The 19,990-nt window shown below is 44.5% G+C and overlaps 5 protein-coding genes across 15 annotated transcripts; 1 reads left to right on the top strand and 4 right to left on the bottom strand.

Annotated features, from left to right (window-relative positions):
• Positions 1-12: 12 nt before the first annotated feature.
• APC10 (Anaphase Promoting Complex subunit 10) lies at positions 13-938 on the top strand. The gene is made up of 2 exons (NM_137379.5): positions 13-228; positions 288-938. Exons 1-2 carry the CDS (start codon positions 90-92, stop codon positions 734-736), a joined length of 588 nt encoding a protein of 195 aa, NP_611223.4. The 5' UTR covers positions 13-89; the 3' UTR covers positions 737-938.
• On the bottom strand, positions 754-3,982 carry CG4853 (uncharacterized protein). 3 transcript variants are annotated; one of them, NM_166238.4, is made up of 6 exons: positions 3,783-3,982; positions 2,670-3,619; positions 1,877-2,614; positions 1,671-1,814; positions 1,409-1,614; positions 754-1,344 (listed from the first exon to the last, which is right to left on the bottom strand). In NM_166238.4, exons 2-6 carry the CDS (start codon positions 3,459-3,461, stop codon positions 1,095-1,097), a joined length of 2,130 nt encoding a protein of 709 aa, NP_725689.2. In that variant the 5' UTR covers positions 3,462-3,619; positions 3,783-3,982; the 3' UTR covers positions 754-1,094. The 3 variants fall into 3 exon arrangements, with proteins under 3 accessions (NP_725689.2, NP_001286535.1, NP_611222.2); NM_001299606.1 differs by having other exon boundaries at positions 1,877-2,599; NM_137378.4 differs by having other exon boundaries at positions 2,670-3,982.
• A 361-nt stretch (positions 3,983-4,343) lies between these two features.
• CtsK2 (Cathepsin K2) lies at positions 4,344-6,686 on the bottom strand. Of its 4 annotated transcripts, none has more exons than NM_137377.3 (4): positions 6,655-6,686; positions 5,484-5,747; positions 5,215-5,423; positions 4,344-5,149 (listed from the first exon to the last, which is right to left on the bottom strand). In NM_137377.3, exons 2-4 carry the CDS (start codon positions 5,739-5,741, stop codon positions 4,444-4,446), a joined length of 1,173 nt encoding a protein of 390 aa, NP_611221.1. In that variant the 5' UTR covers positions 5,742-5,747; positions 6,655-6,686; the 3' UTR covers positions 4,344-4,443. The 4 variants fall into 4 exon arrangements, with proteins under 4 accessions (NP_611221.1, NP_725688.1, NP_995874.1 ...); NM_166237.2 differs by lacking the exon at positions 6,655-6,686 and adding an exon at positions 5,936-5,969; NM_206152.2 differs by lacking the exon at positions 6,655-6,686 and adding an exon at positions 5,936-5,969 and having other exon boundaries at positions 5,484-5,742.
• A 118-nt stretch (positions 6,687-6,804) lies between these two features.
• CG34193 (uncharacterized protein) lies at positions 6,805-9,204 on the bottom strand. Of its 2 annotated transcripts, none has more exons than NM_001299605.1 (2): positions 8,121-9,204; positions 6,805-8,053 (listed from the first exon to the last, which is right to left on the bottom strand). In NM_001299605.1, exons 1-2 carry the CDS (start codon positions 8,214-8,216, stop codon positions 7,916-7,918), a joined length of 234 nt encoding a protein of 77 aa, NP_001286534.1. In that variant the 5' UTR covers positions 8,217-9,204; the 3' UTR covers positions 6,805-7,915. The 2 variants fall into 2 exon arrangements, with proteins under 2 accessions (NP_001286534.1, NP_001097357.1); NM_001103887.3 differs by having other exon boundaries at positions 7,401-8,053; positions 8,121-8,273.
• A 349-nt stretch (positions 9,205-9,553) lies between these two features.
• On the bottom strand, positions 9,554-15,845 carry nw (narrow). 5 transcript variants are annotated; one of them, NM_001032264.4, is made up of 4 exons: positions 15,239-15,845; positions 12,188-12,563; positions 11,889-12,041; positions 9,554-10,755 (listed from the first exon to the last, which is right to left on the bottom strand). In NM_001032264.4, the coding sequence occupies exons 1-4, from the start codon at positions 15,288-15,290 to the stop codon at positions 9,861-9,863; spliced, it is 1,476 nt and encodes a 491-aa protein (NP_001027435.2). In that variant the 5' UTR covers positions 15,291-15,845; the 3' UTR covers positions 9,554-9,860. The 5 variants fall into 5 exon arrangements, with proteins under 5 accessions (NP_001027435.2, NP_001027437.1, NP_001188963.1 ...); NM_001032266.4 differs by having other exon boundaries at positions 11,454-12,041; positions 15,239-15,522; NM_001202034.3 differs by having other exon boundaries at positions 11,454-12,038; positions 15,239-15,522.
• Between the last annotated feature and the right edge of the window lie 4,145 nt (positions 15,846-19,990).

Here is a 19,990-nt window from a genome sequence, read left to right as displayed (position 1 = left end):
ACCATAAAAACAAACAGCTGATTTGTGCGTCTTCAAGCGGCTTCTGTATAATAAAATTTAGATAGTTTTTTAAAATCGTAATTGCTGCAATGGCAGCCTCAATGGATGAGGATATAACCGCCAACCCGCCCCCAAGCAGCGAAGAGGACCCCCTGGCCGAGGAGCGCCTAGGCTTTGTGCGGGAAGTGGGCGCGCAGGCTGTTTGGAGCCTCTCCTCCTGCAAGCCGGGTAACTTTTGGTGTAACTACGTGATCCTTACATATTCTACAATTTTCTTTGGCCTTCAGGATTTGGTGTAGAGCGTTTGCGAGACAACATCATGGATACTTATTGGCAGTCGGACGGTCAGCTTCCCCACCTGGTCAACATTCAATTCCACAAGCGTACGAACATCAGTCAGATTTACATATACACGGATTACAAGCTGGACGAGAGTTACACGCCATCAAGGATCTCCATACGATCTGGAACGAACTTCAACGACTTGCAGGAGCTGCAGGTGATGGACCTGACCGAACCCACCGGCTGGGTGCAGATACCCATTAAGGATGGGAACGTCAAGTCCATACGCACCTTCATGCTTCAGATTGCTGTGATCTCGAACCACCAGAATGGCAGGGACACCCACATGCGCCAGATCCGCATCCATGCGCCCGTCGAGGGCAAGCACTATCCTCTGGAACTGTTTGGCAAGTTTGGAACGGTCGACTTTCAGAAGTTCGCCACCATTCGTTAGGGAAAACTTTGGGATTTATCGAAGTCTTTTATTTTTATGTATTTTTCGGGGTATATAACTGCTAAAATACAACATTTAAAACATTACTTTAGTAATTTTATGCATATTTTTGGTGTTTCTAATTAAATGCCCGTCACTTGTATATATATAATTCGAATGCAAATAAATATATACCGTCGTCTAAGCTTAAGTACAAATTAACAAACACAGTGGAAGTGTAAGAGTTATTATTGTTACTGTTTTATCGCGATACAAATGCAAAATGTGAAAATGGAACGCCAACGAAAGAGTGCGAGAATTATTGCATCGTTTTGTATTGTATTGCACTATCTCGAGGATTGTCGTTAATGATTGGTGATTATGTGTTCGATTTCCTTGCAGCTTTCAACGTCTTGTAGTGATCCTTCTCCTCGCCGGTCTCGGGTGGCTCGCTTTCGTAGGAGGCCTTCATCAAAAGATCCTCGCTCAGCACCTCCGCCTTCAACAGGTAGGACACCACACTAGGCAACTGCTCGTATGGACAGTCCAATCGCTGCCATTTGCCAAAATTCCGCAGCTGGGTGCCCAAATGAAGGCACTTCTCAAAGTTTATGTATCCGTTGGCCAATCTGCAAACGGATTTGAATTCGGTTAATCTCGAAACAGAGCTCATTTATGCACAAACAAACTCACTTTGTTTCATGGCTCTCGTTAATGGCATGCAAATCTTTGAGGAACAGCGAGAAGAATGGGATGATGGCACGCTCAATTTCGTTGGCCATTTCCCTTTCCGAACGCCAAACAGCTGCCTTCATGGTGGATCTGTAGTTAAGAAAGTTCGAACTGGGATCCATTTGATGCTCCAAACCCTCGAACTTTGTCGTCTGCACTTTGGCCCACTATAAAAAATAGTAGTAAAATCAGACTTCACTCGTTTTACTTAACGAAAACTCACCGTTTTCTTTAGGCGAGCTATGGCAGTAAGATTCAATGCTGTTAGAATGGCCATCAAGCTGTTGAAGTTGCCTGTGTTAAAGCATTCCAGAGCTGTTTCCACCCAGAAGTCGATCATTTGTGCTCTCTGGGACTTTTTGCCCAACTAGGAACGAACGAATCATATTTTTTATTTGATTAATGGTTAATTTTTTTTTTAGTACTCACCTTTAATATTTCCGTTGCAGTCAAGTAGCTTAGCTGGTTGAACCACTGCACGTAACTGTCGATTGTCACCTGGCTGATGCAATTCGAACCCAAGGTGCCCGCCTTGGTTTGGCTTATGCAGGTCTTCAGCTCATCCTTTTCGAGGATTTCCACAAACTCCTCAAGACGTATTTGTGACAGATAGGCGTACTCGATGGCATAAAGTTGGTGAGCCAACTCGAAGGCACTGCTGCAGTTGTTTAGCACATTGTCTGTTTTGTAGACATTGGCGGCAAAGCGTTTCAGCGACTTAATACTGCTCTGACGTCCCAACGAGCTGGCCGACGATTGCTTGGTAAGCAGGTTATTTAGTTGACTTCGTCCATTTTCGTCCTTTTGCGCCAAAGCTTGGGGAATTCCATCCAAAAAAGCTGCCAATCCTTTTACATTACGCTTATTTTCCAGCTCCTGCAATAGCAGTTCATGGCTAAAGTCCCCGGGACAGGTGTCTAGCCATTCGTTCAAAAGTCGTAACACGTTTTCCTCCTCATTATCAATCTTGGCAATGATTTTGGAAAGCAGCTGGTGTGGTGGTGAAAACAAGCGGGAAGTGGTCAGAAAGGCAAACCGCAAATCCTTAGTATTATTATTGATAAGCAGGTTGACCACCGAATCCAGGTTGCCCTTCTTGGGTATGTCTTTGGCGTAAACTGGCGCTGTTTGGCAATCGAATGGCTCTGTGATCTTCAAGTGGGTGTTCTAATTTAGGTAAATTATTAGTTATTTAGCGACTGGCAAATCCGTTCAAACTTACTAGGATAGAAACCGCATCCGACTCATCTGCGGAGCTGGGAATGTCGCAGTACAAAGAGTCGGTTAAGGTGTCACGTGGATGTGACCAGGGTGCACTCATCGACACGCTGTGGAAGAGGCCATCGTGCCCGGAGTCGCAGCTGCTTATATTCGAGCTTTTGTCCCCAATAGTGGTGGATGATACAGATCCGATGACCTGATCGGATCCAGTAATAGCAGAGCTGCTGGACATAAGGGAAGCATTCGAGAAGGTTTGGTTCAGCTGCCGGCCCAAAGGATCAACTGGACGCTCGTCCGAGTCTGTGGCCTGCGATGCGAACGTGGAATTCGAAGTGGTTCGGTATTTGAGGGCATTCTCGGGAGTGGCACGCGCCAAGGCCGACTGCTGCTTGACAGGATGCCAGATCTCTTTCTGGTGCGACTGATGGTTAAAGTTTTCCTTGGTCTCCACGGTGCGTTCGTCTAGGATTTGTCCGTTGCGCGAGACCAGCACCTCCTCCGTGGTGGTCAGAGAGGACTTGACGGTCAACGAGGTCTCTACCTCGATGGGCTGTTGGGCCAATCCGGCGCGGAAGAGCAATTGATTCAGGTGCTCAACCGATGGCATCTGCCCCTCCAGCAAAGCTGCCTTTATGGCACTGGCATCATCCGCCGGCAGCCCATCCAGCTTCACCGGCACTCCGTTGACCAGCAACACCTCCTCCTGCTGCAGCGAGGATGAGGTTTCGCAGTCCACGATCTTGACATCCTTGCCGAACAGGGACTCCACAGCGTTTAGGATATCTTCGTCCATGCTTGGGGCGGGGTTATCGGGGATGGGGAAAGTGCAGACACACGGGGATCTCTGGAGAAACGTGACTATTTGGCTGCGATGGTTGTTAAATGCGTTATGACCACAGGGGGACTCTTTGGATTAGTCGCAATGCACATGCACCACTATCGCGTACATTTCTGGAAAGGAAGGGGCAAGGGGAAACCTCGATTAGCACACACACAGTGGGAGAAAGACAGGTGGCCGGGGGCTTTGGTTTCGTGCGCTCTGGTGACAACGCCCACTTTCCCAAAAGTGGGCTGGTCTCTTCTGATCAGAACATCGCTTCCGGAGCAGACACACCTGCAGGAACACTGTTGCGCGGTGGCCTTCCATCGGACGCACTGCCGCCTTTCGTCACGGCATTCCCCGCCTGCTGCTCATCAAATGTCCGCCGTTTTTTCTGCGCCTAATATAGTTTAATTCGCCAATTGACTTAATTTATTTCTATTATTGTTGTCTCGGTACAGCGATACCATCGATGTTTACACAAATTTGGCAATAATCGATATCCCCAACTGGGGAAATCATCGATTACTTGCTTTCTTGCTGTAAATATCCGCATCTGGCAACGCTTTTAACAGGTTTTAAAATGTCAAGCGTTATTTCCGTTACTATCCCCAAACATTTTTTTAATTTACCCGAATATCTAGATCTTCTTGTTTGGACATAAAGGTCTGGTTATTGTTCACATCAAATTGCTGAACTCCTCTAAAGTTCGTTTAGTGCCCAATTAACCCGTGAATAGTTTTAAATTTCCAAAAGATTCTTGTTTATTCCTCTTTAATTTGTTATCTGTAAATATTTAAGCAAAGCAATGCATTGCATTACTTTCGTTTAACTACTCTAATTTAGCAGCATTATAATTAAGAAAAGACTTTTATTTAAGAAATGGACGCAACCAACGCCAAGTCCACATCACAAACTGCACAGTAAATTTTGCCATAAATTTCGGATTCCCCGCTTAAACCACGGGATAGGAGCACTCCTCAGCAATGAAGCAGTAGTTTTTGCCGCGAGGCAGGCGGAAGTAGCCCTTTTCGCCCCAGGTGTCGTCCCAGGAGTTCTTGACGATCCAGTAATCCTGTCCTTTCTCCGATCCGTAACCGACGACCAGAATGGAGTGGTTCGGCTCGCCCTTGTTGCACTCATCGTCGTTATAGATGCCACCGGCGTAGTTCTTAAGAGTCTCCAAACCATTCACCGAACAGGCAACTGGTCCCAGAGTGGCCACCACCTTCTTCAGCTGCTCCTCGTCCTTGGGCGGAATAGCGGCGAATCCCTGGAGGGTGGCTCCGGACTTGCTGCCATCGTACTTGCACGTGCCCTTGTTGTCAATGTAGGGATAGGCCCCCTCCTGGGACACACCCTTTTGCACCTCATCGATGAAACAGAATGCGGCCTCCTGGAAGCCACCATCGCAGCCATTCAGGCCAAAGTCCTCCACCGGACCACAGTCGACCAGATTCTGCTCAGAGAGATTGGGCAGGCTGCCGGTCTTGCGGAAGGTGTGTCCCTCAATGGCACCAGTGGTGGCAAAGGCCCAACAGGAGCCACAGGTACCCTGGAATTTGACTGGTGTGACACCGCCATGCTCGCGCCAATCGAAGGCATCCGGGATGGGCTTCGCAGGCAGGTTGACCAACTTCAAACTGGCAGCAGCTCGAGCCCTGGGTGCAGATATAGAATTGATAAAATCCTATGCCGGCTGTGCAAATGGTTTGTTAGCACTTACTTAGCCTCCGGACTTCTCTTCAGACCGGTCAATTGACTAAGGAACTCAGAGTGGGTCAGATCGGCGAAGGCGTTCACGGCCTGCTTGAAGGTGTGCACTCCTTGGGCAAAGGCTGCGTTTCCGGCTTCCACCAGGTTCTTGGTGGAAGCGAAGGCACCTTCATGAAGAGCGCGATCAGCGGCGGAGAGATAGGTCTTTCCAGATTGGCTCTGCAAATCGGTTGAAGTTTTACTTCTACCTTTGAAATTGATCAATGCTGCCTATCTCACCAAGAAGTCACCAAAGTCCTGGACGTTTGAGAGCAGCGGCACCTTGGGCACAGCCTTGGCAATGTTGCCCACGGCATTCTGAACGGCGCCGGCCACATTTTGTAAAGCTCCACCCACTCGATTGTTGCCCAAGCCTCCGAGTCCACCTCCAAATCCGCCTCCGAGTCCACCTCCAAATCCGCCTCCAAATCCACCGCCTCCGAATCCCTGGCCAGAGACCACAGCCACCAGAAGTGGAAGAACCAACAGAAGCTTCATACTGATCTGCCAAAAGACGAAACTATTAGTTCCGACTGGTTTTGTAGTCGAAGGGTGAAACGGCGATGCACTAATTATATTTGATTGCATATGATCGGCTTATCAGCCGATTTGCTTGTCTATTGCAAATACGAGATACTATTGCACAAATTTTTCTGATGCGAGTAATCGCAAGTAATTCCCAATAGACTAACCTAACGCGCTCGCACGGTCCACACAAATGTTTTTGTCTCGACCGTCGATCGGGGCTTATATAGCCATTAGACTAGTAGGTTTCAGGCTATAAACTGGCCAACCTCGCCCCCACCCGATCCATTCAAATCCATAAATCCCAAGTCCAGTGATTCGGAATTATACAGAAATCGAAACGCGTTGATTATACCATGCATATCGTATACGAGTATGTGCTATATCTGTTTTGATGTGTGCGATCCGACCGATCCAGCGATATTCGCCGTGTGGTTTGGGAACTCGTCTCGGTTCATTAGCGCCATGCAAGATGGTTCGGAATATGGGAGAGTATTAGAATTTAATCTATTTTGGTCCAGATTGGGTGTGTTTAATAAAGTGGATAAATCTTGATTATTTGACTTTTATGTGATAGAACGATTACGCATTTGGGCTGCTTTCTATCTGAATGCATTCGTATATTTGATCGCACGGATTCTCGTTTGCAATTAACACTTTTAATCACTTCTCAAGTCACTTTTTGATAACGTATGCTTTCAGGAAAAACCGGAACTCGACGAAAACCCGTTGTTAAATTCGTGTAAATTAGGTATTACGTGAAGTGCATGGAGTATATTTTGAAGCTTAAAAGCAAAACCCGCTTGAGTTCCGTTTCCAATTAATTATAACACCGTTGAGTGACGATCTGTATCGGTTCAAGCGATTATTAATTATGTCAATCAACCTTTGTGGACGATGGACTTGGATCCACTTTTTTGGGGCCATCCCAATTCCCGATCTTTTATAGCCTACCCAATTTGTAATAGTGTCGTGACTAATTAATGTGTTTTGTATGGATTGACATAGTCATGCATGCATATTAAACAAATATATTAATTTGCATTTTAATTTAACACGTCGGTTCCACAATTTTTTTCGGGTTTTGAAACAGTAGCTACGTTAAAATGAAATCTAAATAGCTTTGCTAGAATACTTTTGAGATGTAATAAATTCGTCGTTTGTGCCTTGGGGGATCCCCAATCAGTTTGGGAAAACAAGTTTTTTATCTAAATTAGGTGACTATGGATTAATTATGTCAACTAGGCAATGAATATTCATCAAGTTTCTGCTTATTTCTGGTAAAGGGCCAATCATAGGATTTGTTTTCAATTAAATATTGTCTGCACGTGTTTTTCTATAAGAGATTCAAATTAGGAATGATTGTTTTTTTTCTAGAAATATTTATCTTCAATATTTAGTAACTTGGGAAACTGCTCAAGCACTCATACTGCTCATTCGTCATTGATTGTAATACATACACATACATATATGGGAAACTAGTATCTTTGATAAATTCAGAAATAAATTTAAATAAAAATGGGTCTTGATTAATAGCAAAAGAACCAACAAACAGTAGCTCCATCTGAACTGCCAGAGAAACAGGTGCTATAATTCGTTGAGTATCAAACTGGTTAATAAAGAACTTAATTTAAAGTTCTTCAGCTACAATCAAACAATTTATTTGCATTGCCTTACTTGTTTTATATCTGGCACAGAAATTAATGTTTTAAATTAAATAAGTTATTAGTTAAGCATTAGTTAGTGCCATTAAGCACGCCATATATATATGTTGTAATGTTTGATTAGCGAAATTTATCAAAAACTCAATAAAATATAGCACGCGAAAAAAACTGGTTGCATTTTGTAAATTTGTAAGCAAGATTAAATTATGTTTCGTCCTTCTCCAAAGTAAATTAATGTTTTTGTACCTAATTTTTGTGAACTTCATGTTCAATTAATTCGAATGAAGGCCAAATTTAGTTATTAGAATGTAAGCTATTTTATAGCGAGTTAGTGCTATGTTTCTTAACTTATATTTCAGAAATTCCTTGACTTTTCTAATGTTTTGCTAAATATAATTCGCATCTATAAGATGTCAACGAAACAGATTGTCTTACGAACATATACTTATTAAATTTAAATAATAAATAGGTATTCCTTGGCATCTATCCACTCTTGCGATGTTTGGCTAGTCGGGGGCGCGACTCCTGGGCTTCGTGAATGGGCGTGGCCTCTGGCAGAAAGATAATGGGTTTTCGCAAATCAACCGGAGGTTGCGCCCAATTCTTCGTCATAGGGAAGCGCTGAGTGCACATATATGAAAATGCATAGAATTAACAAAACATCTTGGCTTCTCCGAGGAATACTTACCCCACTGGGTCCATTTACAGATCCATGTCCCACCTGGGGAAGGGCCACTGAAAGAGCCAAAGTGGCCAGGAAAGTTAAAGCCAGGAGTACTTTCATTGTGTGGTTAGTTGCAAAGGATATGGTTTTCAAGGCAAGCGTTTGGATTGCACTGATACTGCATACCGGCGAGATTCCCTTATATAATCGCACCAAGTCGGAACTTTCGCCAGCGCTTTCAACTTCCGCAACTTCCGGGTTTTATCTTCCAACTCAATCGCATTCGGGCTGTTTAAAAATACTCCTCTTATCGGCTGGCACTTTTGCTTTCTGGAGCCGTCGTTTACCCCAGAGATTTATCCTGATTGGGGCATTCCCGGCGAGCAGTTACTTACTGTTCTCGCTTATTCTTGAAGTAGAAAAAAAAAGAAGAAGGAAATAATGAGCCCAAGAACCTGGAGAGCCAAAGAACCATGGAACCAAGGAACCAAAGAACCTTTTTTATATTCGTTCGTTGGACCCTGCTATACATTTCAAGGTTGTCTTGGCATCTGCTGCTGCTTTTGTTGCTGCTGGCACATACCACACACATATATATATATATATATACATATATGGCCACACATATGTACACCTCGTTCTGTGTGTGCTTCTTTCATTACCAACTTTTAGCAGAGCAACAACAACGCACAACAACATCAGTCAACAGAACTTCAAACGAAGTCAGTCGTCTGCGCATGCGCAAAGTCGCAGCTCAAAATGAAGATGAAGATGAGGATGAGGACGAAGCTGGGAATGGAGACCACGAACGGAGCAGCAGGTGGGCAGGGATGGGGGTTCTTCGACAGGGGCCCCTTTTGGATCTTTTGGTTAAAAGTCGCAACTCCATCTTCATCCAATTGTTGGGCGAACGACACCGACACACATAAAACTTGATGTGATGCGTCTGCGTCTCGGAATCCTCTTTAAATTAAGAAAGATGATTTGCAGATTTGAATGCAGACGCGGACATGGGGCAGCATGATGTAAGCCCACCGAGAAATTTTTATTTATTTATTCCTCGGCGGCCGCTGGCTTTCTTGGAGCGAGTGCAATAAAATTCCATGGCACACACTTTAGTTTTTTTTCTTCAGTTTTCAGTTTTTAGAGCCTAAGCAGTTAATTTACGATTATTGGCTTTCATCTTCGTTTCGACCAAGCCAAAATAAATCCCATTGACTTGTTTATGATTTGCGCTTTGGCCATGGTCAGTTCGAGCCGTTATGAGATATTTCTGGGATATGGGGATTAAATTCTATTATTGAAGAGTTTTACGATCGATTGCACATGGGATCTCTTTGAAAGAACTTAGGTGCCTTAAAAGATCGTATTTAATCGCTACAAATATTGTCTACTCATGTTTCCAAGCAATCTGAAACATTAATCCCCTATTGTCCCTTAATAATATCCATCATCTTATTTACTTATTACGTTTATTAATCAAGAGTTTCCTTTTTTTTGTGGTGGTTGTCATACAATTAAAGCATACAATACATATATATTTATATATAGATTAATGTCTTAGCTCCTTTAATCTCTCGCTGCATTTCAGCGCGGTCATCCATTGGCATCGAGGTCCTCAGAGAGAAGCGTCATTTTCGGACATGTCCGGCCGGCTCTCGAAAATGGCCATTCCTCAGTGGAACCCGGATGCCCGGCTGGATAACACCTCGACCCAAACACACACACAACTTAGGCTAGTGGCATTCGTGGGAAAGGAGATGCCTAGTTATTGGCCGCCATTGGCTTGCCGAGGACACGCATGGCATTGGAGTAGTCCGAATCGATCTGCGGAATGATCTGCTGTTCGTTGGGCCGCAGGGTGCGTATCAGATCGTTGAGTGACAGGGAGGATTGGGGGGTCAGCTCCTCCTTGGGCTGCAGCTCCTGGGAGCTGGCCATTTTCTGGAAGTCCTGGGCGATCTGCTTGATGCGCTCCTCGATGGCGGCGGCTGGGGATTCAGTGGAGCTGGGCATCGCCAATGGTTCGTTGGCCTTGATAAGATCCACCGGCGTCTCATTTTCCAAGTCAGTCTCGCCCTCAGCTCCATCCTGCTCGTGCTCTCCATCCGCCTCCGCATCGTGTTGCGAGCTCTCGTTATCCTCAGCCGCCGCGGGAGCTGGTGCCGAGTCCGCATCCGCATCCTCCTGCTGCAACTGCTGCTGTACCTCTTCGATCGAATGCACCTCGGGGTGGAGTTCGTTGTCGCTCAGTGGGAATACGTGCTCCTTGATATCGCCATCGTTGTCGTTGCTCAGCTCACGGGCATGCTCCTCGAAGTTGTCGTGCTCGTCATGCTCCTCTTCGCCCTCGGCCTCATGGTCATCGTGCTCCTCGCCATCCAAATCCGCTTCCTGATCCTCCACATCCACGTCAGTGGAATCCGTATCGGGCAGCGAGCGATCATGGTTCAGCTTAAAGGACATAAACGAGGGTTGCTGCTGGGAGCTGGAATCATCGATCAGTCGGTGGCCAACGGCTGGCGAAGATTTGGCCTTGGCAGCGGTGTACATTGCTCCACTGGTGGACATCAGCAGGGGCAAGGGTGTGGTGGTGGCGGCCACATGCAGGTTCATCAGGGAGGCAGGAGTCCTTGGGGTGGTGGAGGTGATGGGACGTCTAGACGGCGCACAATGGACATGGAGAAATAACAAAAGGGAATTTAGTTTTTCTATCTCTGATTCCTGGGCGGTTCGTGGGCTGGGTTAGTGCGAAAGTTGCTTAGCCTAAAGTTAGTTAGTTGAGCACAATTCATCATGACAACATCAACAACAACGACAGCAACGAGAGCGATACAACAACTAAGGAAGCTAAGCCCCAAACCACCAAACAAGATACATTTTCGGCGCTCATATGGGATGATATGACTCGCAAAAGTGTGTGCAATCGAAATTGTTTTGAAAATAGGAATTAGGATAGATCCTAACTAGGAGTCCTGCATTTAAAGTTTTGAAAGTTTTAGCTTGTTTCGAAACTTTAAAAGTATCTTTTTAATACAAGTTTTTGGATCGGTATCTAAAATAAAGTATCTAAAGTGAAGTATCTAAAAAAATAAAGTCAATGATTGCACAAACTTTCGCGATTGTAAACCAACCCATTGGCGTCTACAAGGCAGTGTTCTTCTTGTCGTTTTTTTCGGATCATATAATTTTCAATCAGGATCGAATGGCTTTTTTGGGCTAACCAACTTTTCGGTTTCGGCCCATAGAACTTTGAGTGGCGTTAGTAAGAAGTCGCATTAGTCTTTAGATGTACATATGCATATAGATTGTGTGTGTAGTTATGGTAGATTGGTAACGATTTGGGGTTTAGCTCACCTATTTGTTCGTTCTTTTTGCAAATTCTGTTTTGGGAATCGAAATCGGATTCGCACTTTGTCAATGTGTGTGTGTGTGTCTAAGTGTAAGTGTGTGTGTGTGTTCGTTTATGGTCAACTAAAGTAACTTGTTTTTAATCACGTTATCCTTGCGTAATCTCTTGATCTGGGTTGGGTTTTTAGTATCAACATTTATCTGGTATAAATATGTTTTCGTTTGTCTTTACTTAATTAGGGACATTTGTTTAAGCGCCACCGGCGGGCAGCTCGTATAGCGAATTAATTAACGTTAATTATAGCATAATTTGTTTATTGCATTATTATCATTATTCTTAGTTCCTCCTCCAATCAGTGCTCTTAATATCTGTTCGATTTGCGTGTGGTTGTGTAGAGTGGTGGAGTTATGTGGAGTGGCTCCGCGGTCAAGTGTCCTTACCCCTGCGCCGACGAGACGGGGATGCTGCCGTAGTTGTAGTAGTAGCAGCGGGTCTGCTCACAAATGAAGTCCTTCACGGCCGAGCAGTCCTCGGGCATCCACTTGAGCGTGGGCTGCTTCAGGATCACGCATCCCTTCTCGGCGCCACTGCTGCTGTAGATTGGATCGGTGAAACAGAAAGGATATCGATGTAGATGGTCATAGTCAAGGGAGTACAGGGCACAGAAGAAAGAAGTAATCACTTATTTTTTTCTCTGCATCAGGGAGCTACATCCTATATGATAGTTTGTCATCCTTACCTGTCGCGAGCGGTGCGCTGGGGTGAGGTGTTGCTATTATGATCGACGGGATCGAGCAGACCGGCCTGGATGGCGTCCGCCGAGTTTTCGAAGAAATCAAAAGTGGCGTTAAACGGCAGACCAGTGCTCATCCATAGGAACATGCCCGTGCCCAGGCGATTGCCGGAGGTCCAGAAATCGTAGTTGCCGTAACCGGCATTCTTCAGATACGTGGTCATCGACTCGGCCTTCTCCTTCGTCTCAAAGGAGGCCAGTTGCAGGCCCAGGGAGCGACAGTACTGGTAGGCCAGGAAGTAGTTGAGCTCCGGGGAGTAGGGATTCATTCGGCTGATGAAGTACTGCACTCCATCCAGGTGGATTGTCGTAATGCGTTGACCTATAGAATATGAAGGTAACATGGTTTATGATTCAAGATACTTTTAATTTAGATCTTCAATAGTATTATAGACATCTGTAAATACCAAAGGCCTGGTCATATGATGGTACCACAAGTGGATTAGACCTTAGGTTAATGAACCTACCCATATCTGCGGATTCCAGACGCAATTGGAATCGCAATGCGTAACCGAAACAGCGAAAACGGTAACGGTTTCAACTGCGGACATAGCATTCGTAATCACAGAAACATCATTAAATAGGATTACCAAAAAAAGTGGCTAGCCATCGTTGGGCCGCCAGTCCATAAAAACGAAGAACAAAACGAAGAACTTTGGAGCCCCAAATCGGACGCATGATTCACGAAGATGATGATGATGGTGATGACCAGGAGCATTTATGCGGTCCCTGACCTCTGGCGGCTAATTACACGAAATCCGAAATGGGGACTCAAGGTGCTGATGACATTAATTAGCCCGCCGGTCAGCCCGAAATGGAGACGCAGAGCCAAAGACCCATTCGAATCTTATGTAATCGCTGACCCGAGAAGTAAAGTGAAGTGAAGAGAAGTCTGCGAGGCTGGGAACAATGCAAGATGACAGTGACTTTGGGAATGGGTTCGGTATAGGGTTCAGGTTCAACAGGTAGTCGAGGGACAAAGTATCTGTGTACACATCTCTGTATACGAGATACGTTGTGTGTGTGGTTGGCCCTTTTACAAAGCGGCTCAAAAGATAAACACAAATACCAAAGCGAGTACTTTGTTTTCCAACTGACTCAACGAACACCCCGGGCACTTGGCCATTTATGGCACTTGTCTTGGATGGACATTGGATATGGGATATGGGATATAGGATATATAGACATGGGCCTAGACATCAAGAGAGTTCCAGTATTTGAGCACACACACACATACACACACACACTCACCATCATGCCCAAGTGGGTACTCTGCTCGTATATGAAATTATTTCCGGCGATTGAAATGCAAGACACACACGAAGTCAACTCAAAGTCTTTGCCTTTGATCAGATTGATGATAGACAAGTCGTGGCGAAGATTTATGAATGAAAAGATTATTGGGCAACTTATTATGCGTCCGAGGAGCTGAGATATCCATCTACCTAATAAGAATAATGATCCACGCCATGAGATCAGAAGCTCAACGGGTCGAAGAAATTCTTAAATTTCATTTTAATGGGCCAATTTAAGCTTGGAGCTCAGCTCAAGGGAACGGATACAATTCAAGCATTAATTCACCCAAATGAATTCAGCTTGATGGCGAATCTAAATCGGATTCGGAGTGGATGGATAGTCCAAGGCACTTGGAGAGAGAAGATAACGAGCTACGTCCCAATTGCAGTTAATTTGACACTGACTCTGGACGTGAATTCAACTGCGAGTCCAAGACCAAGACCAAGATCGAGATCAAGATCGGCATTGGGATCGGAATCGGGATCGGGATAGGTAAACCCATAATTGGCCATCGCGTAGCCGAACCCCAGTTCCCTGTAGCTCTTGAGCACCATAATTTCCGTAGGTAATTACGCCTGGCCAGCGATAGATCGCGAATCTAGCACGTCTCTAATGATGCAGTCAAAGTCAATGCTAGTGTTTGCCGGGACCCTGATGTGGATGCTGATGCTATTGCCGGAGGATGCGGCTAACTCTAGTGATTTGTTGGCACCTAACAGCCCTCGGGCCAGTTAGCAGGCAAATCATTATAATGGTGATGGCGACTGGGATAAGCACAGGGAAATTGATAAAAACAAAAAAAAAAAAAAATAAGGAATATAAAGCCAGTTTGTTCGCTATCGGGAACAGGAATGGGAACAATGCTGGTGGGTAATCGATGAGAAGAGAGCTCTCAGCGAAGACTAGAGAGTGAAGACTCTGGACCCGAAGAATCGATGCAAAAACATCGAGCAGACTTAATGACTGCGACTCTGATTCGGAAATAATGATGGGAATGCATCACTCGTTTCGCCAGAATCTTTTGCCTTTCCTTGTTTTATTTTTTTTCAGGCTTGGCTGGGTACTTTTTTTGCAGTGCTTTGGAACTTCTTTTGTTTACTTGTTAAATGGGAGAAGGTAGGAATAATTGCAGGGGTTTCTTCAAGATTGAATTATCATTGAGACGGACAGGGGTAAGCCGTCAATTAGCAAGGCATTTAGAGATGCGGAGGCTGAAAACTTAATAATTCCGTAATAATTCCCAAGTTCTGGGAAGACGTTTAATTGGTTGGGCAGTTAGTCACGTTCTTAACGAGTTAAGCACTTGAAAAATTGTAGAAAATTTTAGATATAGCAGACTATAGTAGACTATATATGATATAGTAAAATAAAGTTTACAATCAATCTTTAATTAGATAGTTTTGATGTTTTAAAAAGCGAGAACGAAGAAACACTAGTGTGTTAAGTTTGCAGATATCTGTTTATGTTTCTTATTAAATCCAAAACTAACAAGCTTTCAGGATAAAAGAACTAAGAATTAATTTTTAAAAATTCATAAAATCCTATACTTGGCTTGAAGTTACTTAGCCTTCCGCCATTATAAATATTACTACAATTTTGATTTAATCCATCTGTATTCTTTAAGTTTGAAAAAACCCATTGAGTTGAGCAACTCTACAAGCAATAAAGGAATACAAATTTTGTAAATAATTTTCTACTAACCTGCAGCGCATGCCAAGAGGCTCAGCAGGCAGAAGAGTACGATTTTGGCCATCTTTGCTTCGAATGGGTTGGATTGGTGGGAGCGCGGAGCACTATCTAATTGCCACTGGCGACGATCGGGGAATACGAATCGGGTTCTCAGCGTTTTGGGGACGCGCGATCGAGGTGGCTCCAAAGAAGAAGTGTTTGGAGTTCGTAGAGTTTGGAGAGTTCAGCACTTCACGTCGCGTTCACTGCAAGCCTTCGTCGTCGACTGATCGCTCAACTGATCAGGCCAATATCACGCAGCCGCGAATGAAGTCCGCCAAGAAGTCGGGAATGGAAATGGGAATGAAGTCCAAGAAGCCGAAGAAGCCAAGAACGACACGACGATCAGACTCGCTGCTTCCAGAAGAACTCCAGCGATTCCAGTTCCAGTTTCCTCTTCCAGTTGAAAACACACACACTCACATACACGAACGGCCTAAACAGACACTGATGCAGATGCAGATGCAGATACTGATTTAGAGCCAGCGACTTGTGTTAATCCTTGGATCCCGAAATTGGTAATTGGAAATTCTTGATCCGCCGAGCTTCTGTTCTGGCCAAGTTAGCGCTGGTAAATGTCGGTTGGTGCCGAAAGCAGTTAGCTTAAGAAGGAAATTGCTGGCTGAAAACGGGAAAAGACCGTGGAAAAGAAAGAAGAAATGGCCGAATCGTACCGAACAGAACCAACTATTTGCTTATTTCATGGATGTGATTGGAAATTGGCCTCGCTGTGCGAGTGTGTGTGTGTGTGTGTATGGGTGTCCGAGTTTGTGTGCGAGTTCTTCCTGTGTTTCGTAGTGTGCGTGATTGCCCAAGTCAGTGCTAGACAAAGAGCGCAATAAACCAAAGGCACACAAAAGCGGGCTCAAACCGAAATATTAATACAGAGCAAGAAATTGGAACCGCATTAAGGATTACCAGAAAATTACTTCGAACTCCTGAAAACTGCAGCATAGCTTATTACAGTCCTAAGCAATACATTCGATGATATTTTTAAATGGTATTAGATACCCTAAGCTCTCTCTTTGTGGGCAGCAGTCAACGTAGTGACGAGGTGCACCTGTACTACACAGGATCAAATGACAATCTGCTGTGTCTTCCGACCATCACCAGTGATACATCAATGGAAAGATCTGTTACCAAAGAAAATACTTTTAACAAAGGACAAAGGTTGTAGGTGTAAAAGAAAGCTGCTTTAGTTTCTTTCAGTGCATACTCACACCTATAAACACGACTGCACGTCGCTGTCATCATTCCAATGGGAGACGTCGACGTCGACGGAGGAGTCATCGCAGTCCATTGTTAGTTTCGTTCTTTCTCCCACAACGACGCTTTGGTTTTGGGCTCTTTCTGCTGGTCTTTCGCCGTCTTCGCTACAGTCTTACCTGTAGGGCTCGCCGCACGTTCTTCCCTGCCCCTGCTCCCCCCCCCCCTTCCGTGCGTCCCGTTGGCCCTAGCCCCCCTCGCGAGAACCCCCATCAGTTAACCCTGTGAGCCCACGCCACTGCCACTACCACTGCCACCGCCACTGGCACTTCCATGAACCCAAGGAACGCAATGTGGTTCCATTTCCATTAATTTGGTACGCTATCGCGACGCTGAGTCGCCCGTGGAAGTCGCCGCTTTCTGCGGTTTCGGTTCTTGGTTCTTTGGGCTCTTTTACTTACTTTAGCTGGAAGCGTGAAATGTAATAATGATCTTCTGCTTTGCATTTTGACAATATTTCTGGGCTGCGGGTGCCCAATGCCAGCCGCAAAACACGAATCTACACTCCCTCTTTTTTCCACCTCCGTCCACGAAAAACAAAACAAAAAAAAAATGATAAATGTGTGCATGTGTAATTAAAGGCATTTTCGTGGCTTCTCCTCCACTTCCACTGCCTTTGACTTCTGGCTTGTAGCTTTCTAATTAGTCTTAGAACTTGGGGAAGGATAAATATTGGTTTAATGATTATTAATATCAAAGAGTTTTAAGTGGCTTAGAGACAATTAGCCACCAATTCGGTAAGTTTGAACTTGGCATGGAAAAAATGGAAAAAAGCTATCATGATCGTTTTGATTATTCCTTTAAAAATATATATTTATTTACTGATTTCTGTATCTATGGTTTTTCTCTATAATATTTTTGTGTAGATGGATCATAGATATGTGGGTCAGTGATCTGGTATGATAACTAGATGATTAGTTTTGATACAGAATACACTTTTAGTTGGTGTATAAATACATACCTTGTAGGTATACGTAATTTATCCCCACTTCAACGACTACAACAATCTCGCATCGGCTTAATCATTCTTATTTTATTCTGGCTTAATTCTAGCTTAAGCAATAGTTAATCCCATTGGTCACATCGGCCGATCGACGCTTGTAGGCTATAATTATGTACGCGTTCGGCTAAACAAAATAATGGCCAAGTGATTAACAGTCATGGGAAATGAATTGCCCGCAATTTCCCAGTTGGACGACAGAGGATGTGGATGTGCAGCTCGGTGGTTCGGTGGCTCGGTGGCTCAGTGGTGGTGCAGTGGATTGGGTGGTGCAACTGTGGCCAAGAAACCTGTGCGTGCCCATTGCAATCGAAAATTCTATCGCGAGTACAACGCACCGAGATTTTGGCCCTTCGTTTTGTTTGGCATTTTGTTGGTAATACCGCCGCCGGGTGGACGCCGTCGACTGCGACGCACAGTGGAGCTTCTTAATGTGACCGATGCGGCTGCCAGTTGGCTGTGCTCCTTGCAATCTGGATTTTCCACAAGGAGGCGGTGGCGCACGGGGGTGTGGCAGGGGCTCGAATGCTGGATGGCCTTCGTCTTTAACAGCATTCATCCATCTATACTCGCGGCCGCTGGTGCTTCTTCTTCGCAGCTTGATCTTCTGATCCTCACCATTTGTATTTGTGTGAGCTAGTGCACTGCGAGAAACGCATATGTAGCTAAGAGAATTCAATGAAAATCTATTGTGAATGGAATGCAGCTCCAGTGTATTATTACTATCATATATTGACAAGTCATTAATCAACAATGTTGTGGAGGACTTTTTTTTCGGTGTATCTCTGTGCTCCTCGCATGATCGCTGTCGTCTTCTTCTTCTCCATCTGCTTCTGCCTGCCTCCCCCTACTCTTCCTCTTCCTGCCCCACCTCCTGTTCCCATTTCATTGCTAGTTGCTCTTCTTGTTCCTGTTGCTTTTTGTTTTTGGTCTAAAAATAAACTCGGCACCAGATTGAGGAATTTAATTCGCCTTTTGGTAGAAATCCTCGACTTTGGCTTTTGCCAACGGACTTTGGTTGCCTCTTTGGCTTTCCTCTCCTGTTCCACACCCCTCGTCCCCCTTGCTGCCATGTGCAACAGTGTGTGTTAGGATGTATGCGTGTGTGTGTGTGTGTGTGTTGCTCCTGTGTATCCACCACATCCATTTTAGCGTCAAGTTTAGCGATGATGCTGATGATGACGACATGGACATGGCATCTAGCTTAAAGTGTACAGAAAGAAAAATGGATAATGGATCTGATATGATTTATAGCTAAAAAGGGTGTAAAAATGCATATACGATGTTACTTAACCTTAATATCCTTTAGCATTGCCAGAGAATAAAGCAGAATAATATATAAAATGCATAAACAAGTTCCATATGCCTACTTATTTAAGAACTCATGCTCATTTTCTCACTGTGGAGCTAAACAACAAGGAGTTTAAAAGCAGAGATGAAACACTAATACACACTTTTTCCGCTTGGGATCAAAGGATTAATGTGAATCGGGTTTCTGCGGCTTAAAAAATGACGCTGAGATATTCTTTTGAGGCGGACATCACAAATTTCCAATTGCCTGCGTTCTAATTAGAATATCTTTCTGAACGGATAGTCAACGTATCTGAGTTCTTATGTGTGTGTGTGTGTCCTTGGTGGTACGAAGGTCATCAGCATTTGCATCGGAGGTCACATCGCACACACTCACACACACATCATCATCGTGGCAACTGTCGTGAGGGCCCAGCCCACAAAATCACAGGAACATGACCAGCAAACCGATCAGGACCCATGCCATCCAATCCATACCATCCCATCCAATCCAATCCAATACGATCCGTTCCGTTCCGATCCTAGATCATTCCATACCATCCCAACCCATCCGATCCGATCCGTTCATGCATAAATAAATTCATGTCCGAATCCCATTCCTCCTTCTATTTTTTCTGCCATGACTCATGTGCATTTATAATAAACTTATTAAAATATTCACAAATGAATGCCAGGTCTTTTCGTTTGCAACTTTATAGAGACGGTGGAGCATTCAAGACGGGTATGACCTCAGGAAATCAGGAAGATATTACGGATTTAATCAAGTTGGCTTGCTTCTCAAGATTTACATTCAATTTGATTCGATTAAGTTGCATTCTTAAATGAATACGAATACGAATACTGCTTAACAAGAGTTAGGGAAAAGAAATGAAGACATGATTCAGAAATGTATGCCTTTCGGTCATGATTTGTTACTTCCCACACAATTATAAATTTCTCCATGACTTTTGAATCATATTTTTTGGTCTATATCGAGGGCGAAACAAGGTAACCCAATGATCCTCCCACCTCCAGGAAATCGTAATTGGCCTGCTTTGTCCGATTCTTGCCCGTTCGCCTTGACCATAACCATATCAACGGTAAATAATTTCGATCGCAGAGCTATGAAGCTGAATCGAAACGAGAAACGAAACCAAATGAGCATTTGC

Source organism: Drosophila melanogaster, chromosome 2R, assembly GCF_000001215.4.
Source record: "Drosophila melanogaster chromosome 2R".
Classification (NCBI taxonomy): domain Eukaryota; kingdom Metazoa; phylum Arthropoda; class Insecta; order Diptera; family Drosophilidae; genus Drosophila; species Drosophila melanogaster.
This window is presented reverse-complemented; position numbering and strand designations above follow the sequence as displayed.